This window comes from Oncorhynchus mykiss, chromosome 2 (assembly GCF_057628025.1).
Source record: "Oncorhynchus mykiss isolate SJ-2025 chromosome 2, ASM5762802v1, whole genome shotgun sequence".
NCBI classification, from domain to species: domain Eukaryota; kingdom Metazoa; phylum Chordata; class Actinopteri; order Salmoniformes; family Salmonidae; genus Oncorhynchus; species Oncorhynchus mykiss.
In genome coordinates this window covers 21,979,530-22,004,497 of record NC_143023.1, presented here as the reverse complement: position 1 = coordinate 22,004,497, position 24,968 = coordinate 21,979,530, and the positions used below count along the sequence as shown (strand labels likewise).

General features: G+C 43.0%; 3 protein-coding genes and 2 long non-coding RNA genes across 5 annotated transcripts; 2 read left to right on the top strand and 3 right to left on the bottom strand.

The window, feature by feature from the left end:
• Positions 1–3,518: 3,518 nt before the first annotated feature.
• On the top strand, positions 3,519–11,904 carry LOC149984907 (uncharacterized). Its single transcript, XM_090192906.1, is given in 3 exon segments — positions 3,519–3,565; positions 3,567–3,633; positions 7,119–11,904. Coding segments are annotated over 3 exon segments (4,065 nt in total). The 3' UTR covers positions 11,070–11,904.
• Positions 11,905–12,853: 949 nt separating this feature from the next.
• LOC149984906 (uncharacterized) lies at positions 12,854–14,260 on the bottom strand. The gene is made up of 2 exons (XR_016485219.1): positions 14,016–14,260; positions 12,854–13,764 (listed from the first exon to the last, which is right to left on the bottom strand). It is a non-coding gene; the product is annotated as an uncharacterized LOC149984906 (long non-coding RNA).
• On the top strand, positions 13,735–14,983 carry LOC149984905 (uncharacterized). Its single transcript, XR_016485222.1, has 3 exons — positions 13,735–13,850; positions 14,111–14,382; positions 14,648–14,983. It is a non-coding gene; the product is annotated as an uncharacterized LOC149984905 (long non-coding RNA).
• A 5,355-nt stretch (positions 14,984–20,338) lies between these two features.
• LOC110538314 (trypsin-3) lies at positions 20,339–21,769 on the bottom strand. Its single transcript, XM_021625050.3, has 5 exons — positions 21,706–21,769; positions 21,371–21,533; positions 21,000–21,253; positions 20,735–20,871; positions 20,339–20,580 (listed from the first exon to the last, which is right to left on the bottom strand). The coding sequence occupies exons 1-5, from the start codon at positions 21,743–21,745 to the stop codon at positions 20,431–20,433; spliced, it is 744 nt and encodes a 247-aa protein (XP_021480725.1). The 5' UTR covers positions 21,746–21,769; the 3' UTR covers positions 20,339–20,430.
• Positions 21,770–22,334: 565 nt separating this feature from the next.
• On the bottom strand, positions 22,335–23,443 carry LOC110538298 (uncharacterized). The gene has a single exon (XM_021625029.3). The coding sequence runs from the start codon at positions 23,317–23,319 to the stop codon at positions 22,468–22,470; it is 852 nt and encodes a 283-aa protein (XP_021480704.3). The 5' UTR covers positions 23,320–23,443; the 3' UTR covers positions 22,335–22,467.
• Between the last annotated feature and the right edge of the window lie 1,525 nt (positions 23,444–24,968).

Below are 24,968 nucleotides of genomic sequence, written 5' to 3'. Positions count from 1 at the left end.
CGATGAGGTGGCGGATGGTCTCCTGAGGGATCTCCTCCCAGACCTGGACTAAAGCATCCGCCAACTCCTGGACAGTCTGTGGTGCATGGAGCGAGACATGATGTGCTCAATTGGATTCAGGTCTGGGGAACGGGTGGGCCAGTCCATAGCATCAATGCCTTCCTCTTGCAGGAACTGCTGACACACTCCAGTCACATGAGGTCTAGCATTGTCTTGCATTAGGAGGAACCCAGGGCCAACCGCACCAGCATATGGTCTCACAAGGGGTCTGAGGATCTCATCTCGGTACCTAATGGCAGTCAGGCTACCTCTGGCGAGCACATTGAGGGCTGTGCGGCCCCCCAAAGAAATGCCACCCCACACCATGACTGACCCACCGCCAAACCGGTCATGCTGGAGGATGTTGCAGGCAGCAGAACGTTCTCCACCGCATCTCCAGACTGTCACGTCTGTCACGTGCTCAGTGTGAACCTGCTTTCATCTGTGAAGAGCACAGGGCGCCAGTGGCGAATTTGCCAATCTTGGTGTTCTCTGGCAAATGCCAAACGTCCTGCACGGTGTTGGGCTGTAAGCACAACCCCCACCTGTGGACGTCGGGCCCTCATACCACCCTCATGGAGTCTGTTTCTGACCGTTTGAGCAGACACATGCACATTTGTGGCCTGCTGGAGGTCATTTTGCAGGGCTCTGGCAGTGCTCCTCCTGCTCCTCCTTGCACAAAGGTGGAGGTAGCGGTCCTGCTGCTGGGTTGTTGCCCTCCTACGGCCTCCTCCACGTCTCCTGATGTACTGGCCTGTCTCCTGGTAGCGCCTCTATGCTCTGGACACTACGCTGACAGACACAGCAAACCTTCTTGCCACAGCTCGCATTGATGTGCCATCCTGGATGAGCTGCACTACCTGAGCCACTTGTGTGGGTTGTAGACTCCGTCTCATGCTACCACTAGAGTGAAAGCACCGCCAACATTCAAAAGTAACCAAAACATCAGCCAGGAAGCATAGGAACTGAGAAGTGGTCTGTGGTTGCCACCTGCAGAACCACTCCTTTATTGGGGGTGTCTTGCTAATTGCCACCTGTTGTTTATTCCATTTGCACAACAGCATGTGAAATTTATTGTCAATCAGTGTTGCTTCCTAAGTGGACAGTTTGATTTGGAGTTACATTGTGTTGTTTACGTGTTCCCTTTATTTTTTTGAGCAGTGTATATAGGTCGGTAACAGTTTGGGTCTTGTGTCTCCCTCTTTGAAGAGGGGGATGACCGCGGCAGCTTTCCAATCTTTAGGGATCTCAGACGTTACGGAAGAGGTTGAACGGGCTAGTAATAGGGGTTGCAACAATTGCGCGGATAATTTTAGAAAGATAGGGTACAGATTGTGTAGCCAGCTGATTTGTAGAGGTCCAGATTTTGCAGCTCTTTCAGAAAAAATTACACTGGGTGGTGTATCAATACACATAGTCACTACAAAGATACAGGCGTCCTTCCTAACTCAGTTGCCAGAGAGGAAGGAAACTGCTCAGAGATTTCAACATGAGGCCAATGGTGACATTAAAACAGTTAAGAGTATAATGGCTGTGATTGGAGAAATCTGAGGATCGATCAGCATTGTAAATTACTCCACAATACTAACATAAATTACAGTGAAAAGAAGGAAGATTGTACAGAATACATTCCAAACATGCATCCTGTTTGCAGTAAGACACTAAAGTAAAACTGCAAAAAATTTGGAAAATAAATTAACTTTATGTCCTGAACAATGTGTTATGTTTGGGGCAAATCCAACACATCACAGAGTATTATTCTTCATATTTTCAAACATGGCGGTAACTGCATCATGTTATGTGTACGCTTGTCACCGGCAAGGACTATAGTTTATTTTGTAAATAAAAATAAACGGAATAGAGCTAAGCACAGGCAAAATTCTAGAGGAAAACCTGGTTCACTCAGCTTTCCAACAGACACTGGGAGACAAATGCATCTTTCAGCAGGACAATATCAAGGCAGAATATACACAGGAGTTGCTTACTAAGATGACATTGAATTTTCTTGAGTGGCCTAGTTACAGTTTTGACTTAAATCAGCTTCAACATTTATGGCAAGACTTTTTAAAATGACTGTCTAACAATGATCAACAGTCAACTTGTCAGAGCTTGAATAATTTCTTTAAAGAATGTGTAAATATTGTACAATCCAGCTGTGCAAAGTTCTTCGAGCAGGTGAGTCAAGCTCATTCACATGGAGGTCCAAGTGCCTGCTGGTTTTTGTCTTTTACTTTTAATTAAGACCTAGACAACCAGGTGAGGGGAGCTCCTTACAAATCGGTGACCTTAATTCATCAATCAAGGAAAGAATGTGAACCTGCAGACACTTGGCCCTCCATAAAATTAGTTTGTCACATGTCTCAGAGACTTACCCAGAAAGACTCACAGCTGTAATCGCTTCCAAAGGTGATTCTTATATATATTGACTCAGGCGTGTGAATACTTATGTAAATTATTAGATATTTCAGTATTTCATTTTCAATTAACATGTTTTCACTTTGTCATTATGGGGTATTCTGTGTAGAAGGGTGAGTAAAATATATATTTTGAATTCCGGCTGTAATAGAGCAAAATGTGAAAGTCAAGGGGTATAAATACTTTCTGAAGGCATTGTAGCTAGCTGCCTACAGTGACAAGAAGAATAGATTTGATTTGGGAATTCCTGTAGCTTGTTCTTTTCACTTCGATTAGATAATCTGGATGTCAGAGGCCTCTATGGGTTGTGGTGCCTACAACCTATCAATTTGATTCAAGGCATGGAAGACACAAGTTGGAACATTCAAACCCAACAGAACAACACTACATCAGTATGTGAGATGCATGTGGGCTGTTTTTTGGTAAGACATTTTGAATGACAGCATGGGATAAAATGTTGCACAGGCTGCTAAATCTGGTGCGAAAAATACAGATGCAAAATGTAGTGGTACCAATGGTATGGTTGTTACATTTTTTATTTATGATTTCAAGTCAGTAGCACATCCCTGTCTTGTCCAATCTATAGAAGGGGTGCTCTTGGCCATTGTTGCCAGAGGCCCCAAAAAGACTGACTAACATTTCTGCGTGCGACTGTTCGATAAACCAAGACAGTTTTCGATGTTATGATGTAGAATCACGTGGCTCAAAGTGCTGTTTCTTTTGTTAAGGTACTTGGAGACGGTAGTGGCCGTTACCTGGCTAGATTGTGGTGGAAGACGAGACGCGTGGTTTGAACAAAAGCTGGGTGATCGTTCTTGCCTGGGCTGCTATTGGAGGATCTACGTTGAACATTTACATTTTCGTCATCAGTCCCGCCAGAGAGCCTACCTAAAAATAAAGACAGTAAGTATTAAAATAGCATAAGAAAGTCACTCATGTATGTTGGAAATGGTAGCATATTGTTACTAGTATCACAGAGGCTAGAAAAACTCCATCCTGAATCTAGTTTTTATGAGAATTCACCTCTTCCCTATGTGAAAACACAGAGCAAGAGACTGACTGACATGGGAAGTAGAATTTCCTTCAGTAGAGGAGTCAATGATGAGGAAATGGTCAGCCTTATCTGCTGCCCATAGCAACCCTCCTAAACCCTTGCCTGCCCTGACTAACGAGAAACCGGTAACTGCTGATACTCGTAATGGAGACGCTACTGTTCTAATGTGTCCCCCTTCAGGGTATTTTCATGTCTAGAACTGTATGTCTGATACAATATACACATATATTTGTGCGATATGTGCTGCGTCTGCCTGTTTCTCTACAGTGCCTTGCGAAAGTATTCGGCCCCCTTGAACTTTGCGACCTTTTGCCACATTTCAGGCTTCAAACATAAAGATATAAAACTGTATTTTTTTGTGAAGAATCAACAACAAGTGGGACACAATCATGAAGTGGAACGACATTTATTGGATATTTCAAACTTATTTAACAAATCAAAAACTGAAAAATTGGGCGTGCAAAATTATTCAGCCCCCTTAAGTTAATACTTTGTAGCGCCACCTTTTGCTGCGATTACAGCTGTAAGTCGCTTGGGATATGTCTCTATCAGTTTTGCACATCGAGAGACTGAAATTTTTTCCCATTCCTCCTTGCAAAACAGCTCGAGCTCAGTGAGGTTGGATGGAGAGCATTTGTGGACAGCAGTTTTCAGTTCTTTCCACAGATTCTCGATTGGATTCAGGTCTGGACTTTGACTTGGCCATTCTAACACCTGGATATGTTTATTTTTGAACCATTCCATTGTAGATTTTGCTTTATGTTTTGGATCATTGTCTCATTGGAAGACAAATCTCCATCCTAGTCTCAGGTCTTTTGCAGACTCCATCAGGTTTTCTTCCAGAATGGTCCTGTATTTGGCTCCATCCATCTTCCCATCAATTTTAACCATCTTCCCTGTCCCTGCTGAAGAAAAGCAGGCCCAAACTATGATGCTGCCACCACCATGTTTGACAGTGGGGATGGTGTGTTCAGCTGTGTTGCTTTTACGCCAAACATAACGTTTTGCATTGTTGCCAAAAAGTTCAATTTTGGTTTAATCTGACCAGAGCACCTTCTTCCACATGTTTGGTGTGTCTCCCAGGTGGCTTGTGGCAAACTTTAAACGACACTTTTTATGGATATCTTTAAGAAATGGCTTTCTTCTTGCCACTCTTCCATAAAGGCCAGATTTGTGCAATACACGACTGATTGTTGTCCTATGGACAGAGTCTCCCACCTCAGCTGTAGATCTCTGCAGTTCATCCAGAGTGATCATGGGCCTCTTGGCTGCATCTCTGATCAGTCTTGTCCTTGTATGAGCTGAAAGTTTAGAGGGACGGCCAGGTCTTGGTAGATTTGCAGTGGTCTGATACTCCTTCCATTTCAATATTATCGCTTGCACAGTGCTCCTTGGGATGTTTAAAGCTTGGGAAATCTTTTTGTATCCAAATCCGGCTTTAAACTTCTTCACAACAGTATCTCGGACCTGCCTGGTGTGTTCCTTGTTCTTCATGATGCTCTCTGCGCTTTTAACGGACCTCTGAGACTATCACAGTGCAGGTGCATTTATACGGAGACTTGATTACACACAGGTGGATTGTATTTATCATCATTAGTCATTTAGGTCAACATTGGATCATTCAGAGATCCTCACTGAACTTCTGGAGAGAGTTTGCTGCACTGAAAGTAAAGGCGCTGAATAATTTTGCACGCCCAATTTTTCAGTTTTTGATTTGTTAAAATTTTTTGAAATATCCAATAAATGTTGTTCCACTTCATGATTGTGTCCCACTTGTTGTTGATTCTTCACAAAAAAATACAGTTTTATATCTTTATGTTTGAAGCCTGAAATGTGGCAAAAGGTCGCAAAGTTCAAGGGGGCCGAATACTTTCGCAAGGCACTGTATATTTGATTATGAAAACTACGACTGGCGCAAAAGGAAAGCATTAACGTGTTATACCTTTTTTTATTTATATATATACACAGTGAGGGAAAAAGTATTTGATCCCCTGCTGATTTTGTACGTTTGCCCACTGACAAAGAAATGATCAGTCTACAATTTTAATGGTAGGTTTATTTGAACAGTGAGAGACAGAATAACAACAAAAAAAATACAGAAAACGCATGTCAAAAATGTTATAAATTGATTTGCATTTTAATGAGGGAAATAAGTATTTGACCCGTCTGCAAAACATGACTTAGTACTTGGTGGCAAAACCCTTGTTGGCAATCACAGAGGTCAGACGTTTCTTGTAGTTGGCCACCAGGTTTGCACACATTTCAGGAGGGATTTTGTCCCACTCCTCTTTGCAGATCTTCTCCAAGTCATTAAGGTTTTGAGGCTGACATTTGGCAACTCGAACCTTCAGCTCCCTCCACAGATTCTGTATGGGATTAAGGTCTGGAGACTGGCTAGGTGACTCCAGGACCTTATAATGCGCTTCTTCTTGAGCCACTCCTTTGTTGCCTTGGGTCATTGTCATGCTGGAATACCCATCCACAACCCATTTTCAATGCCCTGGCTGAGGGAAGGAGGTACATGGCCCCGTCCATCGTCCCTTTGATGCAGTGAAGTTGTCCTGTCCCCTTAGCAGAAAAACACCCCCAAAGCATAATGTTTCCACCTCCATGTGTGACGGTGGGGATGGTGTTCTTGGGGTCATAGGCAGCATTCCTCCTCCTCCAAACACGGCGAGTTGAGTTGATGCCAAAGAGCTCCATTTTGGTCTCATCTGACCACAACACTTTCACCCAGTTGTCCTCTGAATCATTCAGATGTTCATTGGCAAACTTCAGATGGGCATGTATATGTGCTTTCTTGAGCAGGGGTACCTTGAGGGTACTGCAAGATTTCACTCCTTCACTGCGCAGTGTGTTACCAATTGTTTTCTTGGAGACTGTGGTCCCAGCTGCCTTGAGATCATTGACAAGATCCTCCCGTGTAGTTCTGGGCTGATTCATCACCGTTCTCATGATCATTGCAACTCTATGAGGTGAGATCTTGCATGGAGCCCCAGGCCGAGGGAGATTGACAGTTCTTTTGTGTTTCTTCCATTTGCGAATAATCGCACCAACTGTTGTCACCTTCTCACCAAGCTGCTTGGCGATGGTTTTGTAGCCCATTCCAGCCTTGTGTAGGTTTACAATCTTGTCCCTGACATCCTTTGAGAGCTCTTTGGTCTTGGCCATGGTGGAGAGTTTGGAATCTGATTGATTCATTGCTTCTGTGGACAGGTGTCTTTTATACAGGTAACAAGCTGAGATTAGGAGTACTCCCTTAAGAGTGTGCTCCTAATCTCAGCTCGTTACCTGTATAAAAGACACCTGGGGGCCAGAAATCTTTCTGATTGAGAGGGGGTCAAACACTTATTTCCCTCATTAAAATGCAAATCAATTTATAACATTATTGACATGCGTTTTTCTGGATTTGTGTTGTTATTCTGTCTCTCATTGTTCAAATAAACCTACCATTAAAATGATAGACTGATCATTTCTTTGTCAGTGGGCAATCGTACAAAATCAGCAGGGGATCAAATACTTAATTCCCTCACTATATCTATCTATCTATCTATCTATCTATCTATCTATCTATATATATATACTTTTTTTAAACATTTTCTTTTAACAGCCATCTGAAGAGAAGATCAGCAAGGAGGTGGACAACTGCCATAACATGCCCCCTATGAAGGAGCCCTTACAAAGACTCCAACTACAGAGAGAAAGTAAAAGCCAACAGAACAAAGTGGTGGCTGAACCCTCTGACACACGGTCACTACCAGGTACCCCTGTTTTGGCTGTCCTTCCTAATCCCGGAGAGGTAAACTCTGGTGGCATTAATCGCAGAAGAATGAGCACAAAGATGCAGGCAAACATGGAGAAAATGCATGTTAATTCACATGCTACTGGTCATGGTAGAACTCAATGTGAAAGTGCCAATCCTGAAGTGCATTTATCACTTACTGGGAGTGAGCAAACATTGAACTGTATCACAAAGGAGCTGGTGGGTGTAACAAGGCCAGCAGCGGTAGACGTTGTTAGGAAACGTGGTCGCCCTCACAAGAAGGCAAAGATGCTGCATACTGTGCTACAAACAGTGGAGAGTTCTTCTCATCTGAGCACTGCAGAATCAAAGGATTGGAGTGAAACAATGTCTGACAGAGCGAATTACATTTCTTATACTACAAACTGTGTAGAGAACAGGGATGACACATCTCTCAGAGCTATTGAAACAAAAGCAATATCTCTAAACCGTGAACCAAGCAATACAGCGGTGTCTGTTCTTGACTCGTCCCCCAAAGACCATCAACCAGCTGAATCCAGCCCTGTGGCTATCTCACCTTTGGAACCAAAAAGGAAAAGGGGACGACCAAAGGGTTCGACCAAGAAACAACCAGGAAAAACCATGAACACTATTTCAGTGCAACAATCCCATGTAACAGAAGAAAAAATGGCAATTAAAAAGGAACCTGATGAGATGCTATCTGAAGAGGAAAAGAGAGGAAACATTGGTCCTCAGCCTGAGAAAACTCCTGTTGAACCTAAACACAGAGTAGGACGACCACCAAAGAAAACAACACTCGTGAGGCAGTTTGCGTTAGCACAGAGAAAATCACAGAGAAAATCATGTTCTATTACAGCATCTGTGAATTCCCAGGATATTCCACCTCAACATCAGAATATTGAGACTGAGCGTTCACTAGATTATATTGCAAGGCATGTGTCTGTGTCACTTAGTCGCGTTGATTCTCAGCGAGGTGGGACTGCTGACATGATCTCTAATGTGAAGTGTGAGGATATTGAAATAGAGCTGGGTGATTTTAATTCCCTGGCACAGTCAAATTGTCTCATGTCTTTTCAATGCCACACTGACACCAGTGTGAAGGTTGAGTCCTGTAATACTAGTTGTGAAGGCACTGAGTTCAAAAAGCCACTCAAAGTCGACAAATCAGGAGAAACTGCTGGCACTGCTCCCAGAAAGCGATCCCGGTTTGTTTTTGGAAAAACTAAATACAAAAAAGGAAAGAGGAAAAGGTTCATTGATGATAGAGGTAGACTCCAACGTGTGACCTCACAGGGAGATCCAGACACCATGTCAAAGCAGACCGATGAAGGCAGTGGTGATGTTGGAGAGGAGATGGACTGTGGCGAGTCAGCTTGGGAGTATGAGGGTAACACAAATGACAGCTTTTCAAATGAAAGTAAGTCAACAGATGAAGGATTTAAAGATTTGCCTGAGAGTCACCAAAATCCTATCATCACTGATGTAAACATATTAGAAACTATGTCGCATGAGTCCTTTTCGAAATCAGATGTCGTACAAGGTGAAGAATTCACAAGTAAAAAAATCAAGGAAGAGAGAGATGGTGCAGGCGATGAAACTGAATATAACCCAACAAGCAGTTGTGGCCTGAAGGCTCGGGGGAGACCAAAAGGGAGACCAAAAGGCACAGGGAAAACGTGTGAGTACTGCGGTCGCCATTTTGATTTTGTGTCTGTATATACCGTCCATCTACGCACTCATACAGGCGAAAGGCCCTATAAGTGCATTGATTGTGACCAAGACTTTGCCCAGCTATCTAACTTAAAAAGTCATGTCAAGAAACATAACAAGCGCTGTCGGCCTCTGAAGTGTCCTTATTGCAAAATGAAGTTCAGTAATTCAAAGGAATTGCTTGCTCATTGCAAGTGGCACTCGCAGAACCCGAACCAGGACTCTGAGTCTGGGAGTAAAACGAAGGATAACAGAAATGAGGCCACTCATACACCCCTTGTTTCTCTGAAAGAAAGGAGAAAAAGGGGAAAGGGGGGGATACTCAAATGCCACATTTGTGGGAAAGTGTTTCCCTTTTGGTCTGGTCTGCAGGTTCATATACGTATGCACACTGGGGAAAAACCATATATCTGTAAAGTATGTGGGAAAGCCTTTAGTAATCGCTCATCAATTCGTATTCATGAGGTGACACACTGGTCCATTAAGCCTTACAACTGCACACGGTGTGGGAAGAGTTTCACTCAGTTGTCGTCTGCAAAAAAACATCCCTGCAAGGGTCTGAGGGAGAGTAATGACAGAGAGGGCCGGAAGAAGCCTTTCATATCTTTTACATGCCACATCTGCGAAGAGAGATTTGTTCAGAGGCGTCAGTACAAAACCCACCTGAAAACCCATGCTGGTGTGAAGCTCTTTCGCTGTTTATTCTGTGACCAGCTGTTTAGTGTGATGTCAGAATTTGAAGAGCACCACCAATATTGCACCAAAGTTAGGGGGGAGAAGATGACATCCAAATCTGAATTTAGGATTTGGAAACCTAGAGCCCCTAATCAGCAAAGATCGCAGCAACCAAGTGTCAAGAGTCATTCACCAGTCACCCAATTAGTATTTCCTGCAGCTGCTGATAGTCAACCATTTCAGAACCTTGGACAGACTTCAGCTTCCTCTGTCTCGTTGTTGAACTGTGAACCTACCCCACAGCAAAAATCTAGTGGTCATCAGTCTTCACAAACACATGCCAATAAAGCCATTGCTACAACTCTGCGCCCCTTCCAAACATGCATTATACCCACAAATAATCTCACCCCACTTGTATCAAAGTTGAACAGTCTAGATCGTAAATCTGACCCGAGGAAGTACTTCTGCCCACGTTGTGGAAGACTTTTCAGACACACAGGAAGACTCCGAGCCCACATGCTAACTCATGCCCACAGTCAGAGCTACACCTGTGACTGCTGTGGAAAGACCCTGGAAAGCTGGAAAAAGCTTTGGCTTCACCAGCGAATCCACAGACAGAAACTAGGACGGTTCTCATGTCCAAAGTGTCGCCAAGGTTTCCGCTTCGTTGGGCCCTACAAGCAGCACATGCTGCGAGAACATCCGGAGTACCAGTGGATCGATGAGAGACCAAACAAAACTCTCCAAGGACTTGACCAGCAGCAGTGCCTGCCTTATCAATGTGAGGAGTGCAACGCCAGCTTCAGGACACTAGATATGCTTTTCAATCATCAGCTTTGCCATTCCTCACCAGGTGACCACAGTATGTTGGTACAGGACGACTGCTATGATTACTCTCCCTCGACACATGAACATGATGTACCTTCCAACATGAATGGATTTGACCCTCACATGAACAGTGGAGTAACACACTCCCATCAGGAACTCCACCATACCTACTACCCTTCTCCGCCTCTTCAAGCAAACCACCCACGAGGTTCACATCTCCTTCATTACTTTTCCAATCATTCAGACCTACTACATTCACTGTCACCCCTTATACCTGTGCCTCCCCCAATGCAACACCCAGGTTTCAAACCAGGCCTCCGGTCTTATGACTCCACCCAGCCGCTCACAAGCCCTCTATCGCCACTATACTCACAGGTAAAGATCATTCCATACCCTAACAGAAAAGATGGGAATGTAAACAGGAAGCGGAGTAGAATTTATGGGAATGCGACTAAACGTGCTGCTAGATCCAAGGAGGACAAGGCGACAATGAGAGGTTTGGATTGTGCGGAGTGTGGTGTTCAGTTTCCTGCTGTCTCACAACTCTATGAGCATTATTTGCAGCATGCAAGGGGAGAGGTGTAAGAAGTGAAAATGAGGAACCTTTTTCTATCACAAAGGCACGTTATCCCCCATCTCTTTCTCAGAGGTTTACCTCTATCAGTTTAGAAATTACTCATACGTCAACCAACAGTGGCATTTTTAACACAGAGGTTGTTGTATTGATGTGTTTGAGTGAATATTCTGTTGAATGAAGATTGTTACTCTGGTTGCTTGTTGGTCATTAGGGAAGCTGATTACTTTTGGTTGTTATTTGAATGACTTACATTGATCAATTTTAAATTGACAGTATTTAATTTTTCGTTGGCGAGTGTCCCTTAATCTGAAAAGATGGTCAGTGCTTTTATACACTTCAGTAGTTTTAGCAGGTTTTGAGACGAGGACAGATCATGCCCTGCAATCTATTTTTCAATGGAAGTTTGAGTGTAAATTACAATGCTTGATCATGGAACATTAAGAGGTATGACAATGTCATTGTTAACCTCTTCCTGTCAGACTCTGATTCTCAACTGATGATTTATGTAATTTAGGCTACCAATACAAGTGATTAATATCTATTTTAATTCTGTCCATTTATTTAAAAGAAAATTATAAACCTCATGTTTTGCATGTTAGTCATTTATACTGTGGTTGTGTTCATTTGTAACTTATGCAAAAATAATATTTTCACTGCCAGTACTCTAGTCTTTTTAACTAATAGGCCAACATTCCCTCATGTTTACAGAAAGTTATTTTGTTTAGAAAAGCAGTTCTTGTTCTGTTGCTGATGAACTGACAGCTGTTTACATACTGTATATTTTACTTTCCAGTTTCACTCAGTTATTAATGTGTCAGACAAAAATAAAAGCCACCTTTCTAATGTTGTGCTTATTTAATTGCAAACATATTGCCTAGCACAAGTACATATGTAAGCATACAGGACACATCGTGTGGGATTCACATGCTGGTTCGAATGATTTTGTTGTCGAATGCCCTTTTAAAGGCACTGCTCTCATGGAACTATTGAATGGTTTTGTAGTTTGCTCACTGTGGAGAACAAACTAATTTCCCCCAGATGATAGGGAGTCAATGAAAAGGTTCAACATTTTGCAAGACTAACTTTGAATTCAGATTAATGTGTTATGGACTGCATTTTAATTTTAAGAACATGTGTGAGGCTAATTTAAATTGTTACTAAATGTAATTACTATTTAGGAATTCAATTTTTTTGGCGCCCTTATGTATAGTGTAAAATTGTAACAAAGCGTTATTATAATGGTGAGGCGCCGCTAATAGTTTATTACGGTTACAGACGACAATGGGGCGTGATCCAAATGTGCGGCAGTAAATCAGTCACGCCACGGTCAAAACATTGGGGTGAAAAAAATGTTCTTCGCAATTCTATCGGTTGACATCAAACATGAAAAAGATGCATATAATTTAGTTATAATGTAAATATGTGTATTCTCCTGCAAGCAAGAGTTTACCCGTATCGTTGAAATATTTGACACCATTGCAATAAACCGCAAGGGACAGAGGATCCATTGAATATTGAGGAGCAAGCAAGGTAGGTGACAGAATTTGAGGTTATTAACGTTCACAGACATATTCTATCCATGAAATCGTGCACCAATTAGTCACCGAGTTATCCTGCGTGAAGGTGTTCTGTTTTGACCAACATATGTTATCTTTACTGCGAAAGCTACAAACTGAAGAAATTACACACATATGTTATTTAACCATGCTGGAAAAGTAGTCTGATCGGTGACCAGAGTATGGTTCTACAGCTGACACTGTTTATAATAAGCCTTAGCAATGAGGACCAAATGTTCAAGCCATTTCTTTTTAATCATACCCTATTGATGTGCCTATTAATCTCAAAGAATACAATAGGATGGAGACAGTATGTGGTAAAGGAGGGACATTGGTGACATGCTGATGGTCATCGTTAAACAAGAGGAAGAAGACCATATGGAGCAGATGTCCAATGGTCCACTGTCATCTGACACGCTCATCAAACAGGAGCAAGAAGAGGGCCTAGAACAAGGCACTACAGGTGGGTCCAAATAAGGGTTTAGGAGCCTGCAAGCCAACACTTACACAGAAACGGAATTGTAGTATTGATCATTTTACAACACGATACAATATATTAGTCTCTTATTTTCAACCTTGATTCTCAACACATTTTCTTCCTTCGCTCCTGCTATCCCACTAAATCACGGTTGAGCTTCAGCTCCAGATGACCAACTCCCTGAGGAAACAGACACCCTGGAAGAAGCAGAGAAGGAAGGGAAAGACAGGAGAGGTGCTGGTCTGCTGTTAAGACTGAGGATGTCTCTGGGTCAGACTCCAGTTGGTGCTGCAGACTGTGTCAGCGCTGCTTCAGTTCCTCCTGGCAGCTGACGGGACACTGTTGTACTGGCATCGCGGGGGAGGACGGGGTCGCCCACGGCCACAAGGTCAAACTGGAGTTCCGGTGCCCAGTGTGTGGCGACCGCTTCCTCCGCCCCACAGCCTTCATCATGCACAAGCGCAGTCACATGGGCCAGTCCCAGTACGTCTGTGGGGTCTGTGGATGGTCGCTCAAGAGCCTGTGCATGCTGTCCTCCCACAAGTGCTCACACTCCCGCCGCCGCGGGACTGTGGCTGAACGACAGCAATGCCATGACTGCAGCCAGAGCTTCTGCAACTTGACGGCACTCAGAAGCCACCGGGAGAGACAGCATGGAGAGGAGAGGAACTGGGAGGATGAGGAGGACAGGGTGGTGAGAGAGGAAGAGGAGGGAAGCACTGCAGTAATCTCTAATGATTCAACCTGAGTTTCAGGTAAGGCTGGTTCTTTATTAGTATTTCCTCTTGTTTAGGCTATGGATTCACCTCTCATTTGCAAGGTACTTGGAAGTCTGTGAACTTGTGTCTTGAATCCAATTGTTCTGATCTAGATATGATATGTATCTTGTTATTTTCTCTTTTCAATGACTCAGTATTTACCTGTATTTGACAATCTTTCCTCTTTGCAGCAAATCACCACATCACTTGTGTATCCACTGGTTCTCCTGACCCTGTCTAATTGCTTTCTCTTCTAGTAGCCCAGCCTCCCCAGTCTCCTCAGTGCCACCAGTGTTTCATGACCTTTCAGGATGCAGAGACAGAAGAGAGGCATTTACGCTTCAAGCACCCAGTAGAGTATGAGAGACATCTCAGAGGTCGCACAGTGTTTGCCTGCTGTGTCTGCGACTGAACATTCCCCTCCTCCCGCCTGCTCTCAGCTCACCAACGCACCCACAGCAAGGGAGTCTGCCCCCTACTGGACCAGAAGACTCTGTCCAAGAAAGCACAGATGGAGGAGAGGCTGAGGGTATATAGAATTGTTTAATGTTTTTAATACATTCTATGTACTTATTATTTCTTTCAGTTTTCACATGTTTTATAATTCTTTATTTTCTGTGTTTTATAAAAAATATTACAATGATTCTATTATCACACACCGAATATGTGCAGTGAAATATGTTATTTTACAGGGTCAGCCATAGTAGTATGGCACCCCTGGAGCAAATAGGGGTCAACTGTCTTGCTCAAGGACACATTGACAGATCTTTCACCGTGTCGGCATGTTATTTCAGGTATAGACAATGAAAAAAACAGAGCTGGTCCAATGAGCTGTGAGCACTGTCATATCATCTTCAATGACCCTCGAACCTGGGAACGTCACATGACGGCCAAGCACCCCCCATCCCTGTCGACACCTACTTCACCAGGGAATGCCTACCTGACTTCTAGACCTGCCAGGGGTCAACTACGACCCTATCGCTGCTCATCCTGTGGAGAGAGATTCATACAGGAAAGCTGACCAAACACGGCACCAAGGCACACGTCAGCTGAGAGAGGATGATTCTGGGAGCATAGATACCAAGATGAAGAGGACAATAGGCAAGTTGGAGTGAGATATACTGTATATACAGTGCCTTGCGAAAGTATTCGGCCCCCTTGAACTTTGCGACCTTTTGCCACATTTCAGGCTTCAAACATAAAGATATAAAACTGTATTTTTTTGTGAAGAATCAACAACAAGTGGGACACAATCATGAAGTGGAACGACATTTATTGGATATTTCAAACTTTTTTAACAAATCAAAAACTGAAAAATTGGGCGTGCAAAATTATTCAGCCCCTTTACTTTCAGTGCAGCAAACTCTCTCCAGAAGTTCAGTGAGGATCTCTGAATGATCCAATGTTGACCTAAATGACTAATGATGATAAATACAATCCACCTGTGTGTAATCAAGTCTCCGTATAAATGCACCTGCACTGTGATAGTCTCAGAGGTCCGTTAAAAGCGCAGAGAGCATCATGAAGAACAAGGAACACACCAGGCAGGTCCGAGATACTGTTGTGAAGAAGTTTAAAGCCGGATTTGGATACAAAAATATTTCCCAAGCTTTAAACATCCCAAGGAGCACTGTGCAAGCGATAATATTGAAATGGAAGGAGTATCAGACCACTGCAAATCTACCAAGACCTGGCCGTCCCTCTAAACTTTCAGCTCATACAAGGACAAGACTGATCAGAGATGCAGCCAAGAGGCCCATGATCACTCTGGATGAACTGCAGAGATCTACAGCTGAGGTGGGAGACTCTGTCCATAGGACAACAATCAGTCGTATATTGCACAAATCTGGCCTTTATGGAAGAGTGGCAAGAAGAAAGCCATTTCTTAAAGATATCTATAAAAAGTGTTGTTTAAAGTTTGCCACAAGCCACCTGGGAGACACACCAAACATGTGGAAGAAGGTGCTCTGGTCAGATGAAACCAAAATTGAACTTTTTGGCAACAATGCAAAACGTTATGTTTGGCGTAAAAGCAACACAGCTGAACACACCATCCCCACTGTCAAACATGGTGGTGGCAGCATCATGGTTTGGGCCTGCTTTTCTTCAGCAGGGACAGGGAAGATGGTTAAAATTGATGGGAAAATGGATGGAGTCAAATACAGGACCATTCTGGAAGAAAACCTGATGGAGTCTGCAAAAGACCTGAGACTGGGACGGAGATTTGTCTTCCAACAAGACAATGATCCAAAACATAAAGCAAAATCTACAATGGAATGGTTCAAAAATAAACATATCCAGGTGTTAGAATGGCCAAGTCAAAGTCCAGACCTGAATCCAATCGAGAATCTGTGGAAAGAACTGAAAACTGCTGTTCACAAATGCTCTCCATCCAACCTCACTGAGCTTGAGCTGTTTTGCAAGGAGGAATGGGAAAAAATGTCAGTCTCTCGATGTGCAAAACTGATAGAGACATACCCCAAGCGACTTACAGCTGTAATCGCAGCAAAAGGTGGCGCTACAAAGTATTAACTTAAGGGGGCTGAATAATTTTGCACGCCCAATTTTTCAGTTTTTGATTTGTTAAAAAAGTTTGAAATACCCAATAAATGTCGTTCCACTTCATGATTGTGTCCCACTTGTTGTTGATTCTTCACAAAAAAATACATGTAAACTACATGAACAAAAGTATGTGAACACCTGCTCATCGAACATCTCATCCAAAATCATGGATATTAATATGGAATTGGTCCCCCCTTTACTGCTATAACAGCCTCCTCTCTTTTGGGAAGGCTTTCCATTAGCTGTTGGAACATTGCTGTGGGTACTTGATCCATTCAGCCACGAGCATTAGTGAGGTCGGGCACTGATGTTGGGAGATTAGACCTGGCTCGCAGTCTGAGTTCCAATTCATCCTAAAAGTGTTCGATGGGGTTGAGGTCAAGGCTCTATGCAGGCCTGTCAAGTTCTTACACACCGATCTCAACAAACCATTTCTGTATGGACCTCGCTTTGTGGACGGTGGCATTGTAATACTGAAACAGGAAAGGGCCTTCCCCGAACTGTTGCCACAAAGTTGGAAGCACTCAATCGTCAAGAATGTCATTGTATGCTGTAGAGGTAAGATTTCCCTTCACTTGAACTAATGGGCCTAGCACAAACCATGAATAACCATTATTCCTCCTCCACCAAACTTTACAATTGGCACTATGCATTGGGGCAGGTAGCGTTCTCCTGGCATCCGCCAAACCCAGATTCATCCATCGGACTGCCAGATGGGGAAGCGTGATTCATCACTCCAGAGAATGTTTTTCCACTGCTCCAAATCCAATGGTGGCGAGCTTTACACCTCTCAAGCTGACGCTTGGCATTGTACATGGTGATCTTAGGCTTGTGTACGGCTGCTCTGCCATGGAAACCCATGCCATGAAGCTCTCAATGAACCGTTCTTGTGCTGATGTTGCTTCCAGAGGCAATTTGGAACTCGGTAGTGAGTGTTGCAACTAGTTCTGTTACAGTGACTATATTACTGGCACACGTGTCATGAGGGCAGTCAAATTCCACGTGACCATTTAGTCACGATAATTAGGCTTCTCCAAGCTCTGATGCTGCTGATGGTCATTAGTAGGCTGGCCACTCGATTTCGTCTCTGCGTTATATTGGACTCGAACATGTCACCCTCCCTGGGGGAGGGGGTGACCTTGATCATTTATTGTTAAAACGAGAGGCTGCCTGGATCTTTAACTTAAAGACCCTTGCTGCCTTCGGTCTCAACGTAGACTTTGATCTGAAGCCATTCTTGTGATTATTGTGACTTTGCCATTGTAATTGTTTGTAAGCTTGTGTAGTCTAAAATGAATTTATGATCGTATGCTGTTTTTTGTATGCTGTTCTTTGTATGCCATTTTAATATTTGAGAATTAACCAATGATATTAGGTCACTCTTGGCCATGATTAAAGACACGTGTGTCTTTTGACACTATCTAAACGAGTCATCCCGCAGTGTTTGTGATTAAACCCTGATGAAGACAGCTTGGCTGTCGAAGCGTTGGATATTACATTTTTGCATCTGAGTTCCTAGAGTGTGTGGCTCTCCTTTATTTTCAGGTCATTCAGTAACATACCAAACTTGCGAACAGCCTGGCACTCTATTGTCCTTCTATCACTCTGACATCAAGGCAAATGTAATCAAACATCTAATCAAACACTTAATGAGAGCCCATGAGATCATGTTGTGCAACATTTCTATAGGCTATGCAATTGAGAAAACAGAGTGATGGCCTCTATTAAAAAGAGGAGGATCCCATCAGCTTTCAATAGGCTAGGCCTACTATCTATTTCTCAACTTTCCTATTATTTGTGCTTCTCTTTAAAACAGGAGTATAGCCTATCTGGCTGGAATGAAAATGAACCACGAGAAAAGCGTCCTCCATTCACTATTTAAGTGCATAGATTACATGTATTTTTTTCTGCAAACCCTGTTTTGAGACAGTTGCATGATAATGGTCCAATATAAACCAAAACACATTTCACACATATGTTATTTAGTATACAGTGCCTTCAGAAAAGTATTCAGACCCCTTTACTTTTTCCACATTTTGTAACTTTACAGCCTTATTCTAAAATGGATTTTAAAAAATGCTCCTCAGCAATCTACACAGAATACCCCAAAATGACAAAGTGAAAACAGGTTTTTAGAATTTTTTCAAAATATAAAAATAAAAACAGAAATACCTTATTTACATAAGTATTCAGACCCTTTGCTATGAGACTCGGAATTGAGCTTGAGTGCATCCTGTTTCCATTGATCATCCTTGAGATGTTTCTACAACTTGTTTGGAATCCACCTGTGGTAAATTCAGTTGATTGGATATGATTTTGAAAGGCACACACCTGTCTTTATAATGTCCCACAGTTGACAGTGCATGTCAGAGTAAAAACCAAGACATGAGGTCGAAGGAATTGAGACAGGTTTGTGTCGAGGCACAGACATGGGGAAGGGTATCAAAATATGTCTGCAGCATTGAAGGTCCCCAAGAACACAGTGGCCTCCATCATTCTTAAAAGGAAGATGTTTGGAACCACCAAGACTTCCTAAAGCTGGCTACCTGGCCAAACTGAGCAATCGGGGGAGAAGAGCCTTGGTCAGGGAGCTGACCAAGAACCTGATGGTCACTCTGACAGAGCTCTATAGTTCCTCTGTGGAGATAGGAGAATCTTCCAGAAGGACAACCATCTCTGCAGCACTCCACCAATCAGGCACGCAGCCGGGGAGGGGAATTATAATTATTGTATTCAGCCCAAGGGAACAACGGTCACTGGCCGCAAAAGGCATGGATTTTTTTTAGGGGGCATTACGGCCATACAAATGGGATGCTGCTGGGAAATTCAAGGATCTTCAAATTGTGAATCAGAGACTGATGAAAAGTGTATAGCCTACACAAAAAAAGAACAAAGCAGAGCTCATGCCTTTCATGCAACTTTCTTCAAATCATCATTAGAGTCGCATCACGCAGCCTTAGAATGTGTTAAAATCTAAATATATAGCCCAACATTTGTATGACAACTAAAGTTATATAAATAACTTTAAATGAAGCATATAGGAGGACCTGTTTCTTTGTTAACCGCTCAACACAGAATAGCTGCATGTGGAAACTCCCTCATTGTTTGGAGAAAATATATTTTTTATTTTATTCAGCTATGTCCAGTTGTATTCTTCATACTATAAAATAATGCTACGAAATTCTAAGCAAATCTTGTCTGCTAAATGAACTAGTGTAGCCCACAGCTATATGGCATAGCCAGATCAGGACCTAACATAAGAAAAATGCTATTCTGTTCTTCTGAAATAGACTACATTTTCTTCATATCATATTTCTTTATACCTGTCTAAAATAAATAATGGATTTATTATGATGGTGTTGGCTATATTACATGGATTTATTCGACTTTTTCAAATGTAGATGTTCCAAAGGTCTGCATCAGTGGCTTGTAGGCCGTGTGGAAGCCAGGAGATGCTCAATGTATTTATGTTCATTAACGGTCTGTGAGGCCGACAGATATTTGCTTGAGAATCACAATTTCATGAACCCCACAGCCCTAGTTGCAACCGAGGACAGACAATTGTTACACGCTACGCACTTCAGCACTCGGCTGTCCCGAGTTTGTGTGGTCTACCACTTCGTGGCTGAGCAGTTGTTGCTCCTTGAAATTTGACGAACTGCCTTGTTGGAAAGGTGGCATCCTATGACGGTGCCACCTTAAAAGTCACTGTGCTCTTCAACAAGGCCATTCTGCTGCCAATTTGTCTATGGAGATTGCATGGCTGTGTGCTCGATTTTACACACCTCTCAGCAACAGGCGTGGCTGAAATAGCCAAATCCACTAATTTGAAGGGGTGTCCGCATACTTTTGTATATATAGTGTATGTTCCTGTAGAACATGCAGAATCCAACCAGTTAGTGAAAAAATAACAGAAGACAGTGTTTAAAAGTAAAATAGAATTTATTTTCTCATGACAGTTGTTGTTATCATGGATTTCTGTCTGAGAGAAAATGTCTACTCCAGTCTAGATCAATTAGTTGGAGGACATGGTGCTGCTGATCCAGGATTTGTAGTTGCAGACCTTGGTGTAGACACCAGGCTTGTTCCTCTGGGCACAGCCGTAACCCCAGGACACAACACCCTGCAGCTGACCATTGCACACCACGGGGCCACCGGAGTCTCCCTAATAGAGAGATGGGGAGACAGAAATTAAAAGTGAGCAGATTTGTTTCAGGGTATCAGTCAATCTAGGTTGAAGGATGGTTTTTGGAAATTCTATAATCGTATTTTCATTCATTCTGTTAATGGATCAGTGGAAGTGCTTCAACTCTGCTTACCTGGCAAGAGTCCTTGCCTCCCTCCATGAAGCCAGCACAGAACATGTTGGAGGTGATCTGTCCAGGATAGGCGCTGTTGCAGCTGCTGCTGCTCAGGATGGGGAGATCCAGGCACCTCAGAGTGTCAGGGTAGTTGCCTAGAGATGGGCAGAAAAGGATTAGTCTCTCAGTCATTATCTCTTTGGTTCTGAGTGGTCAGTGATATAATTTATCATCAGTTTGAGAAACAAACTGTCTTTGTGGGCATATTGTTAATGCTACTCACTGCTGCTGCCGGATAGGTTGCCCCAGCCAGAGACCAGACAGCGGGTGCCAGAGCTGGCACAGCTGGAGGGCAGAGCCACAGTGCTCACATAGCTGTTCAGGGAGGCGGGCTTGCTCAGCTTGATCAGCATGATGTCGTTGTCCAGGTTGCGGCTGTTATAACTGGGGTGCATGATGACCTTTACTGAGTCGATGAACTGCTCAGTGCCCTCGTTGACGGCAATGTTGTGCTCACCCAGACGCACCTGGATGCGGCTGGGGAGAGAGAGGGGAGGGTTAATCAGATGTACTCAGACAAATACAGTTTCATGTCGAACATACTGTAGATGGCTTTGGTAAATGTTTTTGAAGAAAGTTTCACCAGTCACTTACGACTTGTAGCAGTGAGCAGCAGACACCACCCATGTGCTGGAGATCAGGGAGCCACCACAGAAGTGGTAGCCAGACTGCAGTGATGCCTGGTAGGATGCAGAGTTCTTTCTGCACTCGTACCCTCCAACAATCTTGTCATCCTCATCGTCAATGGGGGCAGCGACTGAGTGGGATGTAAAGGAGAAATCTTCGTAAAGAAAAAAGTCAAATGGCATGGACAAATCAATACGGAAATAGAATAGAATATAGAATAGCTTAATCCAGAGTTGTATTTTCATGCAGTCTCCAATCTTTTGGCCCACATATTATTTCCTGTTGAATAAACCGGTACTCACATGCCACAGCGAACAGAGCGAGAAGAATGATGGCCTTCATGGTTGTGTCCGTTTTTGCCTCGGTACTGAGCCACTGTCAGAGCCCTCTTATAAACCCACTCTGTCCTCTGCCATTGGTCAGTCTCAAGGGCATACATGTATACATTTCCATTGGTACCTGTCAAACAGTAACTTGCGTGTGAACGGACATATGGCTAACGAGGCTCCTCAACTGAGGATGTGTGCTAAATGGCATTACCTTACATCCCTATGTAAATTCCTATCATGTTAAAATGAATAGACATTTGCCCCATTTTTTGACTCCTCATTGAAGGAATATAGAAATGTTTATTCATACAGTGCTTGGTTTTGTGTCACATACTTTCTCCAAAATATATTCACTACGAGGCCACAAGGGGGAGTTTCATGACCTAGCATTTGAAGTAAGCCTGGTATTTTGCAGGAATACAGGAAATTATTTGTAGATTGTCACTAGAATGTATTTAAATGAAATAGAATAATGTAATGCTCTATTATACATTAGGAATTTGTCTTGGTATATTACAGGAAAAACATGACAGATATGACAAAAATAAACATACGGTTAATATGTTTGGTACAATGTAAACACAAATAGAATAGATGTTTAGTCTGGACAAGAACAGTTGGTACTGTTTGCTCAGTGAGATTATGATGTCATGGGGAATTATTTCAGTCTTACAGGTGGTGTGTGACATGTAGGTGTGTTTGTGCGTGTTTATCTGAAGCATGTACCAAGTTGAGCTACTGATCAGCCAATTTCTCGCAAATCCAGTGCCGCCGTTCACTACACCTGAGATCATTCCAGTTTTTCTCTGGGTCATTGAAGGTGTTAACCTCAGCACAGTCCTCAGTAGAGTTGATAGAGGCACCATTTGGCTCACCAGGAGACCAGAACCCTGTGGTCATTAGTGTCCCGTCCACCCATTTCCAAGTCCCCTTTGTCTCTCTGTCAGTCAGACCAATCCAGAAAAACCTTTTAAATGGACAGATTAATTCCTGTTCCACTTTGCTGTTTATGATCACCAGGTCTGCTCCTCTCTTTAGACAGTCCTGTCTGCTCTCATCCCAGGATTCAGTCCAGTCAGAGATGTAGTACAAACTGAAACCAAACTTCCTCCATGCTTCAAGGCAGGTTTGATTCAGCATATTGTACCTTCTCTTTAGATCGGCCTTTTCTTTATCCAGGTTTTTGTTTTGGACCTGTAGCTCGTCTCTCTGTTCAGTCAGGTTGTTGTTGCTGGTTCTATAAACTAACAACCTCTCTTCCAAACGGACAGTGACTCCATTATAGTAGACAAACAGCACCATGATCCCAGCCAGTAGTAGAAGGCACAGCAGGCCCAGACACGCTGCAGCAACTCTGGAACATCTCCCCATCGAGCCCTCAGAGCCGTAGTTACTTTCTCCAGGTCTACTCTTTGGTGTGGTGTCTTCTGTCTTGGTACCAGAATCATGTCCTTTCAGGGTCTCTGCACTGACAAATAGGACCGTAGTCCACTCATCAGAATCACCACAGTCTCGTTCCACCCTTTTAATGCATTTGGTGCTGTCAATGATACACTCAGAAATCATCATGTTATTTTCCTCTGTCATTCCAGTTCAACTATAACATACACTGTATTCTAATGTGTCTCTGTGACTGCACTGTACTCACTGTGCTGGGGTTAAGTCCCTAGGCAACAGGAAGACACTAGTGAGACAGGAAATAACAACAGAACCACCCGCCATGCTATTGTTAAAAGTGTTAGAAAATATTCAACTAAGCTGCCACCTAAGTTGTGTGTATGAAAATAAGAATAAGAAAAATGCTGAAGCTTGTGTCACTTCAGATGGACATACAGTGCCTTGCGAAAGTATTCGGCCCCCTTGAACTTTGCGACCTTTTGCCACATTTCAGGCTTCAAACATAAAGATATAAAACTGTATTTTCTTGTGAAAAATCAACAACAAGTGGGACACAATCATGAAGTGGAACGACATTTATTGGATATTTCAAACTTTTTTAACAAATCAAAAACTGAAAAATTGGGCGTGCAAAATTATTCAGCCCCTTTACTTTCAGTGCAGCAAACTCTCTCCAGAAGTTCAGTGAGGATCTCTGAATGATCCAATGTTGACCTAAATGACTAATGATGATAAATACAATCCACCTGTGTGTAATCAAGTCTCCGTATAAATGCACCTGCACTGTGATAGTCTCAGAGGTCCGTTAAAAGCGCAGAGAGCATCATGAAGAACAAGAAACACACCAGGCAGGTCCGAGATACTGTTGTGAAGAAGTTTAAAGCCGGATTTGGATACAAAAAGATTTCCCAAGCTTTAAACATCCCAAGGAGCACTGTGCAAGCGATAATATTGAAATGGAAGGAGTATCAGACCACTGCAAATCTACCAAGACCTGGCCGTCCCTCTAAACTTTCAGCTCATACAAGGAGAAGACTGATCAGAGATGCAGCCAAGAGGCCCATGATCACTCTGGATGAACTGCAGAGATCTACAGCTGAGGTGGGAGACTCTGTCCATAGGACAACAATCAGTCGTGTATTGCACAAATCTGGCCTTTATGGAAGAGTGGCAAGAAGAAAGCCATTTCTTAAAGATATCCATAAAAAGTGTCGTTTAAAGTTTGCCACAAGCCACCTGGGATACACACCAAACATGTGGAAGAAGGTGCTCTGGTCAGATTAAACCAAAATTGAACTTTTTGGCAACAATGCAAAACGTTATGTTTGGCGTAAAAGCAACACAGCTGAACACACCATCCCCACTGTCAAACATGGTGGTGGCAGCATCATGGTTTGGGCCTGCTTTTCTTCAGCAGGGACAGGGAAGATGGTTAAAATTGATGGGAAGATGGATGGAGCCAAATACAGGACCATTCTGGAAGAAAACCTGGTGGAGTCTGCAAAAGACCTGAGACTGGGACGGAGATTTGTCTTCCAACAAGACAATGATCCAAAACATAAAGCAAAATCTACAATGGAATGGTTCAAAAATAAACATATCCAGGTGTTAGAATGGCCAAGTCAAAGTCCAGACCTGAATCCAATCGAGAATCTGTGGAAAGAACTGAAAACTGCTGTTCACAAATGCTCTCCATCCAACCTCACTGAGCTCGAGCTGTTTTGCAAGGAGGAATGGGGAAAAAATGTCAGTCTCTCGATGTGCAAAACTGATAGAGACATATCCCAAGCGACTTACAGCTGTAATCGCAGCAAAAGGTGGCGCTACAAAGTATTAAC